Below are 17,686 nucleotides of genomic sequence, written 5' to 3'. Positions count from 1 at the left end.
GCCCATGTAAAGACGTCCGACCGTAAAGTTGCATGAAAAAGGAGATCCCAGCCAAAATCCGATGGAGACCGGAAGAACTGACACCAAACTTTACCTTTTCTTGCAAGAAGGCTAGGGTTAAACTAGCGTCGTAGGACAAACAATGACAATTATTTACTGAACAGAACATCTTCCAATCAGACCAAGATGCTGAATAAGAACACCAAGTCGAAGGAGCCAGAGAATTACGTATCAGTGACTGGATGATATCCCCATCACACCCCACAAGGATTGCGGGCAAGGGACACTTTCTCGCTCCATCCTTGGATGTTGACACAGAAAGTCTTCCAAACGCTGTCGTGAGACAAAACCACCAAAAATTGACCTTGCTCCTGATGCAAAGAAGCCTTTAACCAAATGTTATGCAAAAGACAGGTCAAAACCAACTCCCTCAAAACCCTAGCCATGAAACTGCATTTAGTAGCCAAAGTGTTAATCGCAAAGACCGAACCAACCAACTCCAGCCTCACCCGGACACGTTTATTAGCTAAACATTCACCCCACCGCGTCAACAATACCAATACTGCGAACACTTCCAGAAGAGCAGAGCCAGAAACAATCCCAGAAGACACCCATTCCGACGGCCACGACCATGAGTCCCACGTGGAACAAAAACAGATCACAAAACCAGAGGAAGGAAAAGAACGAATAAAAACCGACAATGCGTCGGAGTCCACAAAATCCTCCTGCATTACACTAATCCCATTAAAGGACACAAGGAATTTCCTCCAAACACCAAGATCCGAACGAAGCTCCGCTGTTAACCGAATTTGATCGCCTGCACCATGGACTCCCTTAATACTGTCATACAGCCGACGGGAAAATGCTCTAGCCATTGGCAAGATCCTCAGGGCAAAATTCAAAGATCCCAAAAGAGATTGGAATTCTCTCAAAGTAGCTTTTTTCCTAAGCAGCAAGGAATCAATCAGGGAAACCAGTTTTTGAACTTTGACCTGAGGAAGCCTCAATTCCATCGCGGAAGTATCTAAAATCACACCTAAGAATTCCAGACACGTACAAGGACCAACGGTTTTCTCAGGCGCCAGAGGAACACCAAAAAACTCCATTAAACGCTGAAAAGTATCCAGCAGTTTAAAGCAATCTCCCGAAAACTCCGTACCGAAAAACAAAAAATCATCCAAATAATGTAAAATAAACCCGCAATTCGCTTCTTCAAAAGTCGCCCATTCCAAAAACGTCGAAAAAGATTCGAAGTAAAAACAAGAGAGCGAGAATCCCATCGGGAGGCATTTATCAAAATAAAACAAATTGTCGAACGAAAAACCCAGTGAATTAAAACCCTCTGGACTGACCGGGAGAAGACGAAAAGCCGACTTGATGTCCGCCTTAGCCAAAAGAGTGAAACGGCCAAACCGACGCAGAGCGTCCACTGCTACATCAAACGGCGTGTATGAAACCGGAAACTCCGACGGATCGACTTGATCATTTAATGACGATCCTTTTGGATAAGAAAGATGATGAATAACTCTTACCGCATGCGAATCCCTCTTGGGTACGGCACCCAAAGGGGATACCCGAAAACCCGAAAATGGAGGCTCTAAAAACGGCCCCGCGATCCGATCCAAAGACAACTCCTTTTCAATATGAGCCCGAACCTCAGAGGAAAATGAACGCACTGAAGACAAATTACCTGAGACCGTACAACCAATACCAGAAAAACCAGGTACAAAAAACCATTACTGATTAACTCGGCCTTCTTGCGGTCGGGGTAACGGTCCAACCAAGGGACCATATTTAGTACCTTCACAGGCGTCCGAGCTCTTGAAAATTGAGTCCCTCCCACCACCTTGTGGCTGCTGAGACAGCTGATTTGCCTTCTTAAAACATTTTGCGGCGGGATGACTGCCGCCGCAAAAGGAGCACTCGTGGCGAAATCGACAGTTTGCCTGCCACTTACACATAGAGTCATTAAAAGCAAAGCAGAAACCCTTTTTCAAAGGCAAGCTGCTTTGCTGTTTAGGTCCTGCGGACCTCTGAGGCAGCATAAGGTTGAGCCAAAGGCCCACATCCTTAGTACCCCACGCCAGCGAGGGGTGCACGGCCATTTTCTGACGAAACGCTTCGTCATAATGAAGCCATGCGACCCCTCCAAAGCTTTTGTAAGCCTCCAAGATAGAGTCTGAGTGCTGAAACAGCCCACTGCATAGCGAGGGATGTTTTTCCCCTAAAACAGCGGCAAAAATATTGAAGGCCTGAAGCCACATATGAAAAGATTTAAAAGTTTTCTTCTTCTCATCGCCGTCTGCTTCTTTCCTCTCAAGCCGAGAGCTATAATCCTTCCCACCAGGCAGCAATGAGAAAATGTCAACATATTCCTTATTCCATATTTTATCTTTGACTGTCTGACTGAGACAGTCAAAGGGGAGACATCGCAGGTCATAGCCTCGCGGTAAAGGGATTCATCCACTCCCACAGCTCCGACAGCTGAGGGTAACATCTGAGAATTAACCCCCATTGAACTTCTAACTTCCGCCACAACCCTATTAACTAAGTCCTGAACAAAAGCAGGAGAATCCCTATCTGCATTAAGAGAAGAAAAAGCGTCAATCTCACCACCAGCAGCAGGTCGTTCCATGTTCGGATCCTGTGAAGTCAAAGAGGTCCGGCACCTAGGTGGAGGCTGAACCTCGGCCTGAAGATCATGAGGCATCCACACCGCAGCCAGATCCGGGGCTTCTGATCCTCTGGCTAGAATGAGCTCGGGCGTAGCGACAATCAACTCCAACATCTCCTCTTCCCGCGGGTACTTGCAGAACCTGGGCTTGTGCTTCAGCCTGTGGCAGAACACAATCATCTCTTCTCCTCTCAATAAACCTCTCCTGAGGTTGCAATTCCCTGGCCGAACACAAGATGGCGCCAGAGGCCCGTGATGGAGAAAGAGATCCTCTCCTCCTGTCAATTCTGCTTCCAGATGGGGCCCTGGCCCGCTGAGCCTCCACAGGGGACTTCCTCACTGCAGCGCGGTGTCTGCGAGGGGTAGGGGGCGGTGGGGAATAAGCTTCTCTTGGCCTCCGCCTCCTGGATCCACTCCTGCTTTCACCACTCTCCATGGCTTCAGCTGCAGGAACAATCACATCGGGGGCATTCTCCACAGAAACCCCCGCAGCTGCTGAGGTATGTGATAACACAGGCTGAGATAAGCAGTCACGTAACCATGACTCCCCTCCTTCTTCCCTCACACGAGATAACAGCTGTGCTAGCAGAGCGTCCATCTTCTTAACTTCAAAGTTGAAAAGTGATGAAATCACCTCAGGTTCCAGTATATATAGTCCTTTACTCCCGCTGAAAAGGCAGACCAATCAAAGCCCGTTACCAGGTCAATTCACACAACTCGATTTCTTATTGGTTAATAACCAGCCAATTAATAAAACAATTCCTCAGAACCTGAAAGAAGAAACTTAGAGACAGCATTAACCCTTAAACTACCCAACCCAAATAAAAACAGGTCCATGTTGCCATGTAACCATCGGACAAGGGTCCACTGCTTTGACATTATACTGTCATTTGGGACTATATGAGCAGGTTTGGCTAGCGTTGGTCTAATATGTATGGGGTCCTCAGTTCATGAAGTCACGGTTGTCGCAGCCCACGCAATTTGATCCCGGGGTTTCACAGACGTCACTCAAATCTGCTTTGGAAAATTCTGCGCTTGCACAATGTCAGTCTGGGAGCCGCGCTTGCGCCATGGCGAACAGCACCCTGCGCATGCGCCGTGACAAGCTACACACAGCTTCAGTGCGCACACGCAGGATACACAACTTGTTGTTGATTCTTCACCAAAAATTTACATTTGAAATCTTTATGTTTTGAAGCATGATATGTGGGAAAAGGTTGAAAAGTTCCAGGGGCGAATACTTTCGCAAGGCACTGTATATTTTTTTTGCATTTTAGTCTTGCTTTGCAAAAGTAATTCAGTTTACCCCAATGGTGCAAATGAATTCACCGGTGCAAAAGAATTCGAATGTTATCAAAACCTGTCTGCCTGGCGATGTGAAGCTCCTGTCACAAAGAATACCGAAACCTTGTTACATCATTAAAGCTCGGCAGATAACCATTTTGTAATACTTGTTTCTTGTTGTTTAGGCTTCTCTTGTTTCCATTTGTTATATTTAGATTTACACATGACAGTCGGGTGAATAATGGTACACATTTTGGAGCATTAATGTATAGATCTTTGTATTTTCCAAAAGTATTGGATACAAAAATGTACCGAACTCTCGTTTTCTGAAAAGCATGAAATGCACGGCAGGAAATATCTGGTTCCAGCGAATTTATTTCTTGCCAAATTCTTTTCCTCCTAATAAACAGTGAATGTATAGATCTGCTGGGAGTTCTGTTTGTTAACCCTGAATGTGATTGACGGCTGCCACCTTGTTGTATCAATTACACTAAGTGGATCTGACATAGATTAGCCGTTGAGCGGACATTTGATATATGAACTAAGTATGACCAAGTCTGTTTAATGAAGCACGATCTTTGCTTGAATGCAGAGGATTTCCTTTCGGTGTAATGGCGGCTGTGCCATGTGCAACTCATAACGCTTCAATATATTTTAATACCTTCTTAATTCTCGCTTTATGTGGTCTTTTTTATTGGCAGAATGGGAGAAGTATTAGCTAACCACTGTGAATAATCAGCGCAAATAAACCACACTATACTTGTTACAATTCCTTAGCTTTGTGGGCTTTATTGGCGTGTTATTCACCGCAGATCCCCTAATTTTACTGCGACGTGTTTCCAGTATAACAATGGAGTTTTGTGGTTTTTATTGCCCAATATAAATAGTTTGCTACTAACTGGAGGGACTCTATTCTCTGTTTCGTAAATTTAGGAGTTTCCACTAGTTTAAGGAAAAACTTTGCACATAATGCATGTAGTGAGGCATGTTTTTAAAAAAACTTGTACATAACACATGTATAGGGCGATGGAACAAATGGTCGGGAGGCCAAGACACCTCTGCCTTGTATACTAGGTTCCAGGAAGTGTATGTCTCATAGACAAAGACTGGGTGATGGATAAAAGATCCAAAAAAGCTGGATGGCTCCAGCAAAGAGCTCTGGTAATTACTGTTTTCAGTCCTGTGTTTTTAAGGGATGATGGACTTTTTGGGTAGCAGGACCTGTCCTACCTTCATGGCTTCTTTTTCTCTATAGCCTCTAGCAGTCAGTCCAGAGGATAGACCTGCTAATGACTGGGTTTACAGGCTAGGGCAGTGTTCACACATCAGTTGGAGAGAAACTTTCTGAAGACGCAGAAGGTTCAAGAGACTGTGACTGAGGACTGCTGGTCTTAAGGTTGTACTATTGATGGGATGTAATGCATGTTTGCTTTTAGTGATTTTTGGTTGGTTTTAGGACATCTGTATAGTCAAAAAAAGCTGAAGTCTAGTTGGCGCTGAGAAGGGGTTAATTTTGTGTTTTATGCCTTTTGTAATAACTTTGGGCCCTGAATCGTCAAGACCATCGTTGTTTACACCAGTCTTTATAAGGCAGGGTGTTTGAGTCGGAAGTGCCTGATTCATAAAAGGCAAATACTTCTTAATTAGTGATGAGCGAGTATACTCATTGCTCAGGTTTTCCCGAGCATGCTCGGGTGGTCTCCGAGGATTTTGGCATGCTCGGAGATTTAGTTTTCGTCGTCATCTGCATGATTTGCGGCTGCTAGACAGATGTATTCAAGCTGTCTAGCAGTCGCAGATAATGCAGCTGAGACGAAGAAAACTAAATCTCCGAGCACGACAAAGTACTTGGAGGACACCCGAGCATGCTCGGGAAAATCCGGGCGAGTATACTCGCTCATCACTATTCTTACTGAATCGGTTGCGTCTTAAAAGTGGCATGCGCCTCTGTGTGTACGCCTTGCCACAAACCATACTCCAGTGAGGGATTGGAGGAAGACTTGTGATGTAAGATACACCATAGCTTATCGTGAATTGGCAAACTGATATTGCCATGGACTGTCCTGCCCATTTTTCAAAGTGTTTTACATCAGATTTCTGGCAGAAACACTTTGATGAATCAAGACCAATGTATTCTGTACACCTGCAATAAAGAACAGGATAAGCTGAACTTCTGCATTGGTCTCTGACAACATTCGGCCCATTTTTCCTGCCACTTGCCTAATCTCCACACAATGTACAGTACTTTATGCTTGCCTTTGACATTGAAAACCCTATATGAAAAATTAATTTTTCCCTCATCACTTCCTGTTTTCAAATGGCAAGCTTCTGAATTGAGCAAAACTCTTCTGAAGCTGCTAAAATCAGTAATGTCCTTCAGCCGAATAATTGCTCAGCCAACGATGATTTGTGCCAACTACCTACCACACGGGAACCCTTGGCTCAGCGAGAGCCCCTGTGTTCAGTAAAAGCCGCTGCGACACTCATCTGGCGGTGACTTCTCTCAGGGAGAACATAAGGATTGTCAATCAAAAATCGGACCTGCCGTATCAGTCTCCATCCTGTGGGAGAGTCCAGAGGCCCCCAAATTATTAGTCTGTCAGCCAATCTTGGCTGTTTCAGTTGACGTTATTCCATTGTATTTAAGAGCTTTAAGGGAACTCTGTCAGCAGAGAATGACTGTTCAAACTAAGTTCCACTGGTTCTGCCGTAAAGCGCCAAACAATCTTTTGGTACACTTTCACACCTGTTTGACAGCTCTTGCTTCATAGGGCCTGAAAAGAGAAGAGATGGAGGGAAAACAAGCAGGTGAAAAGGAATATTTAAATGAGGATTATTCATACCACACAAGAATTCCTGATGTATTTGTCATTAGAGTCACAGGAATTTTTTATTTTGCGTTTTCTACTTTTACTTGTTCTCAGGTAAAGCTGTGTAATTCATTAGTGTAAACTGGGAGCAAAAGAGACATTGTCATTTCTAGTTTAAAAATCATGGCACATCTGGTTTAAAGGGGGTTGTCCACTGCTTGGATATTGACTTCCTAAATGCTGAAGCACTCCCATGTTACTTATACTACAATTCTGCACCGTTCCAGCAAGGTCGGCCCATAAAGCATGGGTGACAGTCTGCAGCGCTCCCATGGCAGAACAATCAGCGGCTGCTAATGAGCTTCAGCTTACACTTCCCTTGGACAAGTATGAGCACTCTCAATAGCCACTTCTGGTAATAGGCTGGAGTTCTCTCGTAACATGTATAACTACTTACATGCGAGCACCGGGAGACCTGGCGCTGACATCACTGGTACGACGCTGTGCCGGTGCAGAAGGGTGGGTTTTTGCATATACTCACTGATGGGGCTGGCCAATGGACAGAAAATCCCAGCCAGAGCAGAGGACTAATGAATAAAAGGCAGGTTATATCAAATTATCACTTGCAAAACTATGTTAACCCCTTAATGACCGGAGCTTTTTTCGGTTTTGTGTTTTCGTTTTTCGCTCCTTTTTCTTTCCAGAGCCATAACTGTTTTACTTTATTTTTCTGTCAATATGGCAGTGTGAGGGCTTATTTTTTGCAGGACGAGTTGTACTTTTCAACGACACCGTTGGTTTTACCATGTCGTGTACTTGAAAATGGGAAACAAATTCCAAGTGCGATGAAATTGCAAAAAAAGTGCAATTCCACACTTGTTTTTTGATTGACTTTTTTGCTAGGTTCACTATATGCTAAAACTGACCTGCCATTATGATTCTCCACGTCATTACGAGTTCAGAGACACCAAACATGTTCAGGTTCTCTCTAATCTAAGTGGTGAAAAAAAAATCCAAAGTTTGCTTAAAAAAAAAAAAAAAAAAAAGAAGAAAAAAAAGCACAATTTTAAGAGACCCGTAGCATCTCCATTTTTTTTGTGATCTCGGGTTGGATGAGGGCTTACCGTATTTTTCGCTTTATAAGACGCACTTTTGTTCCCCCAAATTTTGGGGGAAAGTAGGGGGTGCGTCTTATAATCCGAATATACGGGGGAGGGGGGTGTATATACTGCCGCTGTCCATCACCATGGTGCTGAAACCGCACCACGGTGACTGGCTGGGGGAGAGGCGCATATTATAGCTGGCTGCGCCCTCCTTTGATTGCACATGATCCCCTGTGTTAGATATCGCCCCCATGCTGCTGCCCATAGTAAAATAAAAAACTCTTTCCTTACCTCCTCCAGCGCTGATCTCCCAGTGTCTCGGCTGCCGCTGTCATCAGGCACGCAGAGATGATATCACTCTGCTGTGCTGATCACATGACCGGCACTGAGAACCAGGAAGTGGATGAGGAGCTCAACCACACTGAGGGAGACACGAGGAGGGACAGCGCTGAGAAGGTAAGGAAAGAGTTTATTTTACTAAAAGCAGCAGCATGGAGGCGATATCTAACACAGGGGGCCAGTGTGTCAGCCACAGGGGGCCAGTGTGTCAGCCACAGGGGGCCAGTGTGTCAGCCACAGGGGGCCAGTGTGTCAGCCACAGGGGGCCAGTGTGTCAGCCACAGGGGGCCAGTGTGCCAGCCACAGGGGGCCAGTGTGCCAGCCACAGGGGGCCAGTGTGCCAGCCACAGGGGGCCAGTGTGCCAGCCACAGGGGGCCAGTGTGCCAGCCACAGGGGGCCAGTGTGCCAGCCACAGGGGGCCAGTGTGCCAGCCACAGGGGGCCAGTGTGCCAGCCACAGGGGGCCAGTGTTTCAGCCACAGGGGGCCGTGTTTCAGCCACAGGGGGACCGTGTGCCAGCCACAGGGGGCCCGTGTGCCAGCACAAGGGGGCTATATTCAATATAAGATGGCCATATCCAGATTAAGGGGGCTAATTTTAGGATGGGGGGCTATGAGGGACATATACCCTATATGATTTGTTAGACGGACACTGGCATTATAAGACGGACCCCATTTATTAAAAAATTCTCTATTCCTTCACCACATTTGGGGGTGCGTCTTATAAAGCGAAAAATACGGTATTTTTTGCTTGCCGAGCTGACATTTTTAATGATACCATTTTTGTGCAGATATGAACATTTGATTACCCATTATTGCATTTTAATGCAATGTCGCAGTGACCAATAAAACGTAATTCTGGCATTTCTATTTTTTTTTTTTTTTTTTTTTTTGTGGCTACGCCGTTTAGTGATCGGGTTAATCTTTTCCTTTAATTGATCGGATTATTCTGAATGCGGCGATACCAAATGTGTAGGTTTGATTTGTTTTTTTTTGTTGTTTTTTTTTTTTTAATGGTGCTAAAGGGGGGGTGATTTGACCTTTGTTTTTTTCTGTTTTTTTTTTCTTTTTTTCTTTTCCATATTTATAAAATCTTTTTTTTTTTTACTTTTGTCCTGCTTCAATAGTCTCCATGGGAGGCTAGAAGCTGCCACTACTCGATCGCCTCTGCTACATAGAGGTGATGGACAGATCATCTCTATGTAGCAGAATTACAGCATTGCTGTGAGCACCGACCACAGGGTGGCGCTCATAACAATCAGTCATCAACAACCATAGAGGTCTCGAGGAGACCTCTGGTTATGACAACATACCAATGACCCCCGATCACGTGACGGGGGTCAGTGATGCGCGTATTTCTGGCCACGCAGCCGGAAGCGCTTGTTAAATCCCGCTGTCAGCGTTTGACAGCGGCATTTAACTAGTTAATAGGGGCGGGCGGGTCGCGATTCCGCTCGCACCTATTGCAGGCACATGTCAGCTGTTCAAAACAGCTGACATGTCCCGGCTTTGATACAACGGAGCCCTCATTAAAGCGGGGGTACTGCCAGCTGACGTACTATCCCGTCAGCTGGCAGAAAGGGGATAAGCTACTCTACCCCCCCCCTGCTCTGTAACATGGTGCCTACAGATTGGACTGCATTTTCATGGTGATGGGTTCCCTTCATGAAGGGGTTGTCCAAACGGTGGACAACGCCTTGGTTATTTACCAGCCCTGACCATGAAATTGCAAGGTTTCTAACTCTACCTTTGCTCTACTATTTCCTCTACATTTACAGGGATAGCCAAAATGGCATTCTGCAATTTGAAAATCTATAAAGTTGACTGCTAAACATTCACCGGCACTGACCTCCATGCATTTTATAGTATCGTACAATTAGGTCAGTAATTTCAGAAAGGATTTCATCAATAAAGTGGAATTCAAATGTAGGTTCTAACAGATCAGCATTATTATCAATAGCGAGGAGGGGGGTATCGACTTCCCCTCAATCGTGTTCAATGTGCCTGTTAGTTATCAAGCTGCTATGGCTTGTTTGTAGTGATAGCATCATGATGTACAATACAATTAAAAGCGGATGTGCCCATTTATAGATGTATATAGCAATATAGTCTATATATGCTGCTTTATTTACTGATGAACAACCAGGTTGCCCCAAAATCAAGCTATTAATTTGCCATCACCTTGAAAATTAACTTGGGATCCAATGCTCTGTTGATTTCAATATTTTTTTTCCTTTGTTCTTAGGGCATTACAGGTGCTTTGACCGTTCTGATGAAAGATGCCATAAAGCCAACTCTGATGCAAACATTGGAGGTAACTGATTCCTTGCATACAAGCAAGTTTTTGTGTTTTTTCAGCAGTTTTGTTGCTTTATCTAAAGTGTCAGCGTAATGGAGAAAGGAGGTGATTGTCATTACTAAGATCTGTACTAAACGTTAACTATATTATTTTTTTCATTAATCTATAGTACACATGAAAATAAACTGTTAAATATTATATTTTGTTAGCAAAATCTCAGGTAAATATGTCTTCAGTGAATACAGCTTTTCACATTACGGAGATGGTGGCGACTGTTGATGCTCATAGTTCTATGTAGAACTGTAATTTCAGGAGCGCCTTCTCTAAAATGTCAATATCTGCCTCTAGCTCCTCCCCATCCATAAAATTTTACAAGCCCCAACTGTCATCTCCTATCTCGGTGATAAGAAAATGTCTTCACTGAACACACTTTATACATGAAGTGAGAATGAAAGATCAATCCAGGAGTTGAAAGACGCAAATTTCTATGCTTAAGGTATAGTACAAATTTGTGTTCATTTTTATTTCAATTATGCACATAAAAATATTACTCTTTAAAAGTAATCTGTCAGTTGGATCATTCCTCCTATGCTGTCTATATGGGAACACAGGTCATATAAAGTTGATTAAAATGATACTTTGATACCTGCAATCTTATTTTTTTATTCCAATGTGGTAGATCGGCTCACTTGGTTGCACATAGACGTAGACTCAGGAACGCTGCATTTAAATTTTCCACTGGTTTATTAAACGTACTGCATAAACCAGTGCAGCCTTAGAAAAATTAACTTTGCCTTTCTGGCCTAACTGGAAAACAAAACATAAAATATAGCACAGTTCGTGTTGCTGGAGGGATCCGTCCTCTCAGGAAACAAACATTAAAAAAGTTCAGCTTTCCTTATCACAAAATCACCGCTCCAACCCCAGAGTTGGAGATATGGTGAACAGCCTCTCACCCACTCTTCACTGTTCATTAATGCTAGCCCTTAACATGACTGGTTAACCACTCTCAGCACTTAGTGTGCTGGAGCATTTTCCTAGGTTCATGTCACTGAAGTGAATAACTTCAGTGACACACATCTCCCCTCTAGTACTCTGCAAATGACTTTATCACAAGAGTTTCCACATTTTTCTTGATATATACACTACCGTTCCAAAGTTTAGGGTCACTTAGAAATTTCCTTATTTTTGAAAGAAAAGCAGTTTTTTTCAAATGAAGCTAACATTAAATGATTCAGAAATACCCTCTATACATTGTTAATGTGGTAAATGACTTTTCTAGCTGCAAACGTCTGGTTTGTAATGCAATATCTTCATAGGTGTATATAGGCCCATTTCCAACCACCATCACTCCAGTGTTCTTTTGGTACTTTGTGTTTGCTAACTGTGTAAGAAGGCTAATGGTTAGAATACCGTTGAAAACCCTTGTGCAAGTACATTAGCACAGCTGAAAACAGTTTGGCTGACTTGAAAATCTATGAACCTGACCTTCCTTTGAGCTGGTTGAGAATCTGGAGCATTACATTTGTTGGTTCCATTAAACTCTCAAAATGGCCAGAAAAAAAAACTTTCATGTGAAACTCGACAGTCTATTCTTGTTCTTAGAAATAAAGGCTATTCCATGCGAGAAATTGCTGAGAAACTGAAGATTTCCTACAACAGTGTGTACTACTCCCTTCAGAGGAGAGCACCAACAGGCTCTAATCAGACCTGTGTGAAGTTGGCACCCCATGTTCTCAAAAGATGAATAAAAATACACCATTTGTTTGTGCTGCGTTTGTGCTGGTTTGTGCCGCAAAAATGAACGTTTGCGCCGCTTTGGTTCCAGAGATATTGCGCGTTATATTTTTATGAAGCTCCGCCCACTTTCCACCCCATGTTCTTAAATTTTAAAAATGAATACACCATTTGTTTGTGCTGCGTTTGTGCTGGTTTGTGCCGCAAAAATGAACGTTTGCGCCGCTTTGGTTTCCGAGATATTGTTTGCTTCTGCAGTTTCTTCTACGGACCAGGTAAGAACATCTGTGGACTGCTGGTGCCCTATTTACATTCTGCCACTACCAGCTGTAACCCTAGGGCCCCCACCCTAGTCAGGTTGGAGACAGGAGTGAGACTAGGGAGATGGTGGTCGGGTGGATCGCCCTTGCGGGTGTGAAGTCTGACGGTCTAGTTAGGGTTGCAGCGTAGGGAATCTAGATCGGCGGGGGCACCAGTGGTCCGCACCTGGTCTCAACGTTATTAAATTATTGTATATATTTTCTGTTGTGGTTTCTCAGCCAGAGGTGTGTCTGACTTTTCAGCTGCAGTCTTATTGGTTATTTTTGTCACGTGAGTGTTGGCTGTCCTCTCCCTGCTGACGTCACCTTGCAGGGAGGGTTTTAGGACCCAGTGGCTCCCATAGTTCCATCTGGGCCTGCTGAGGGGTTTTGTTTCTTTTTTTTATATTACCCAGCAGGCCTAACACATTGTTTAGCCAAATTACGTTGCACTATAAAAAGAATTCCAGGGAAAAAAAAGATTGTGATTACTTTTGACGTTGGCCAGTTTATGTAAAGTGACTGTCATCTTCTATGAAAATCTTTGCATAAATATGCAATGACCGTAGACATCACCACTTTGTGTGTGATGGCTTTGGATTGCAGTGTGAATATGGCTGGGTTAACATTACATTTGGGCATACTGGGCATACGCTCCATTCATTTCTATGATCTGGCTGGTGTCCGCAAGTGACCCTAGTTGGCTCATTTTTGCTCCATATGTGGTTTTCTTGCTGGACTCAAAACCGTGGTAGACCATGATTTTGTGTCTGGCTCAAAACAAAAGTATTGTTATTTTAATATAGCTGTCCAACTAAACAGGACCTTCAGAGCTTAATAAATCTTTGCAACTCAAACACAGATAAAAATGGAATTACCAATAACAGATGAAACTTTGTAGACAGCAGAACTGTTTAAAGAACCATGAAACGGTTTAATCATAATGGGAAATCCACATTAACAAAATGTTAACAGAATAAAAAAATATTGGTAAGGCATATTTTAGGTTATTTTAAACATACACTTTAAGCACCAAAACAACCTTAGAGGAAAGCATTACTAACACTTTGTTTGGTGCCAGGATACTTTTAAACTTTCCACAACAATCTTGGAGCCTGTGACTTGCCACGGGACTCATGATGAGACAGATTCTCCACATATTCACTCCTCCTTTGTAAATATTACAACATGGGGTTGTATCTTGGTCTTTGCAGAGGCTGTTGTAATAAAGTCACACAGGTCATCATATTTCTCCCAGCCATTAAATTTTCTTCTACAATAGGCAACATAATGACCAAGAGACATATTGCCAGTTCCTGGAATGAAGGCAACAACCCCTCGTAGCACAAATGAATGACTGTCCAGATGTATGTTCACAGGTATTTCGGACAGTGTATACTGTGTTTCTGCACTTATTTCAATACAAAGTACTTGTCCAGTGGTGCAGCTGTGCGTGACCGAACCACTGCAAAGGAATTTCAATGAAGATGCATCCTGAATTTTCAAGCCATCTGGACACTCTTGAGGTGACTTTAATGGCTTTAGACATTTTGAAACATTTAGGTGTAGCCCATCTTCCAATGCTAGCTGAAGTTTACTAAGTCTTAGGCAAGAAAGACTTAGGCAAGAAAGTGAAAGAACTGGGAGCGCAGGTGGTCTTCTCTTCCATCCTCCCAGTGGATGGCCATGGAACAAGGAGGTGGAATAAGATTCTGCAGGTGAACAACTGGCTACGTCGATGGTGCCGTCAGCAACGATTTGGATTTCTGGATCACGGAGTGAACTACTTATACGATGGACTACTTGCTAGAGATGGGGTGCACCTTACGAAGACTGGAAAGCAGGTATTTGGAAGTCGCCTTGCTACACTTGTAAGGAGAGCTTTAAACTAGAACAACATGGGAAGGGAAGCAAAAGACCAGAAAAAGCCATACACCTGACAAATGCTACTGAGAACTCTGCTATTAGAAGTGGAAAGGAAGAACAAAGACGAAAGAATCTAATTAAAAAAAATATTGGAGAAAGAGAAACCAATCACAAACTAAAATGTTTCTATACTAATGCACAAAGCATGGGCAACAAACAAGGAGAATTGGAACTACTAACACAGGAAAAGAAATATGATGTCATTGGAATCACTGAAACTTGGTGGGACAATACACATGATTGGAATACAAGACTAGAAGGATACAACTTATTTGCAAGAAACAGACTTGATAAACGAGGAGGGGGTGTCGCATTGTATGTTAGAAATGCGTATATCTGCACAGAGATTGAAGCTTCAGAGACTGGGAGTTCTGTGGAAACTGTTTGGGTAAGAATACAAGGACAGAACAATGGAAAGGACACCATTGTAGGGATTTACTACAGGCCGCCTGTGCAAGCTGAAGATATGGATGAACTCTTTATGCATCAAATGGCCAAGTTCTCCAAAAAATATGACATAGTTGTCATGGGAGATTTCAACTATCCAGACATTTGTTGGGAATCTCTCTCAGGCAAAACTAACAGGTCAAGGAAATTCTTATCCTCTCTTGCTGACAACTTTATCTTCCAAAAGGTAAAGGAGAAAACAAGGGGAACTGCTACCTTGGATCTAATCCTTATAAACAGGGAGGAAATGGTTGAGGAGGTAAAAGTGGCTGGGACCCTAGGAGGTAGCGACCATGCTATTTTAGAATTTTGGATAACTAGAGGCGGAAGACCTGTGAAGACTCAGACGTCAAGGTTAGATTTCAGAAAGGCAGATTTTAAGGGATTCAGAAAGAGAATTGGAGGGATCCAATGGCTGGATATCCTTAAAGACAAAAATGTCCAGGAAGGATGGGAAATCTTGAAAAATGAAATTCTCAAAGCACAGTTGTTAACAATTCCGAAAAGAGGGAAGAATAGGAAGCATTTAAGGAAACCAGGATGGATGAACACAGAACTTAAGCACATGCTAAAAAGGAAGCAAAAAATGTTTATAAAATGGAAAGAAGGAGGCATATCTAAAGAAGAATATAATGCTGTCTGCAGAACCTGCAAGGCACAAATCAGATTATCTAAAGCTGAAAATGAATTGAGGCTTGCAAGAGATGTCAAAAGCAATAATAAAGGATTTTGGGGATATGTCAAAAGTAAAAGAAAAGTCAAAGATGCTATAGGATTTTTACAGGATGAAAATGATGAAATGGTAAGACAGGATGTTGAGAAGGCTGAACTTTTAAATTCCTATTTTGCATCTGTTTTCTCTCAGAAAGGAAATGTAACATCAACTGTTATTCACTGTCCTATTAAGGGAATAGAAGAATCCAGGATATCTATAAACAGAAAGATAGTGAGGAAACACTTAGCTAACCTAAATGTATTCAAGTCTCCAGGTCCAGATGAATTACACCCCAGAGTACTGAAGGAGATAGCAGAAGAAATTTTTGAACCCCTCTCCATAATCTTTGAAAATTCTTGGAGAACAGGAGAAGTGCCAGAAGACTGGAGAAGAGCAAATGTTGTTCCTATCTTCAAAAAGGGGAAGAAGGTGGACCCAGGCAACTATAGGCCGGTGAGTCTGACTTCTATACCAGGAAAGATCTTTGAACAAATTATTAAACAACATGTATGTCAATACCTGGATAAGAATGAAGTGATTAAACAGAGTCAGCATGGGTTTGTAACTAATAAGTCATGTCAGACTAATTTAATTTCCTTCTATGATGGTATTACTGATTGGGTGGATCAAGGAAATGCTGTAGATATAGTATATCTTGACTTCAGCAAAGCATTTGACAAAGTCTCTCATACAATCCTTATTGAAAAAATGACTAAGTATGGAATGGACAAGGCAACTGTTAGGTGGATTCATAACTGGCTTAGTGATCGGACCCAAAGAGTGGTCGTAAATGGCTGCACATCCAGTTGGAAGAATGTCTCAAGTGGGGTACCACAGGGCTCTGTCCTGGGCCCTGTATTGTTCAACATCTTTATCAACGATTTAGATGAAGGAATTGAGGGTAAACTGATTAAATTTGCTGATGACACAAAGCTAGGAGGGATAGCTAATACTAGAGAAGAGAGAGAGAGGATTCAAAAAGATTTAAATAAACTGGAGAAGTGGGCAGCAACTAACAGAATGGTTTTTAACAGGGAGAAATGCAAAGTACTACATCTGGGCAATAAAAATGAAAAAAGCATATATAGAATGGGAGGAATAGGGCTAAGTGACAGCACATGTGAAAAAGACTTGGGTATACTAATAGATCACAGACTGAATATGAGTCAACAGTGTGATGCAGCAGCAAAAAAGGCAAATGCAATTCTAGGATGTATTAACAGAAGCATACAGTCTAGATCACGTGAAGTAATTATTTCCCTCTACTCCTCTTTGGTCAGACCTCATCTGGAATATTGTGTCCAATTTTGGGCACCACATTTTAAAAAAGACATCAACAAACTGGAGCAAGTTCAGAAAAGAGCGACCAGAATGGTGACCGGTCTGCAAACCCTGTCTTATGAGGAAAGGTTGCAGGATTTGGGAATGTTTAGTTTGCAAAAGAGAAGACTGAGAGGAGACTTAATAGCTGTCTACAAATATCTAAAGGGCTGTCACATTGTAGAAGGATCAACTTTATTCTCATTTGCACAAGGAAAGACTAGAAGCAATGGGATGAAGCTGAATGGGAGGAGACACAGATTAGATATTAGAAAAAACTTTTTGACAGAGTGATCAATGAGTGGAACAGGCTGCCACGAGAAGTGGTGAGTTCTCCTTCAATGGAAGTCTTCAAACAGAGGCTGGACAGACATCTAACTGGGATGATTTAGCGAATCCTGCTTTGAGCAGGGGGTTGGACCAGATGGCCCAGGAGGTCCCTTCCAACTCTACGATTCTATGATTCTAAGTCCATTAGTTTCTAAAATATGTATATTGATTGGCAGAAGAGGGATTGCTCTTGAATTAGCTATATTTCTATTGCAGTACACAGAAGAACACTGTGTTTTAATTATTACACTTGGTACCTGTCTCATTGTCATTGAGATTATGTGTGCAACATTACATTCAGCATTGACCTGCCTCACACCTGACTTCAGCTGAACATATTCAAATATTCCAGACAGTATTTTAGCCCTCATTGCATAAACTTCCTTTCCAACTCCCTTTGTCAC

At 42.8% G+C, this 17,686-nt stretch overlaps 1 protein-coding gene across 2 annotated transcripts in view; it reads left to right on the top strand.

Moving 5' to 3' along the window:
- The window catches only part of MTHFD1L (methylenetetrahydrofolate dehydrogenase (NADP+ dependent) 1 like), a 346,407-nt gene that overhangs the window by 102,219 nt on the left and 226,502 nt on the right, over positions 1 to 17,686 (top strand). For both annotated transcript variants that reach the window (XM_073557652.1, XM_073557653.1), the window contains exon 19: positions 10,455 to 10,523. In XM_073557652.1, coding sequence (XP_073413753.1) covers positions 10,455 to 10,523 — 69 coding nt within the window. The remainder of the gene's footprint in view (positions 1 to 10,454; positions 10,524 to 17,686) is intronic.

This window comes from Dendrobates tinctorius, unplaced genomic scaffold, assembly GCF_039654945.1.
Source record: "Dendrobates tinctorius isolate UK_male_01 unplaced genomic scaffold, ASM3965494v1 ptg000250l, whole genome shotgun sequence".
NCBI lineage: Eukaryota > Metazoa > Chordata > Amphibia > Anura > Dendrobatidae > Dendrobates > Dendrobates tinctorius.
The sequence above is the reverse complement of the archived record's forward strand: the minus strand, read 5'-3'. Positions and strand labels throughout refer to the sequence as shown.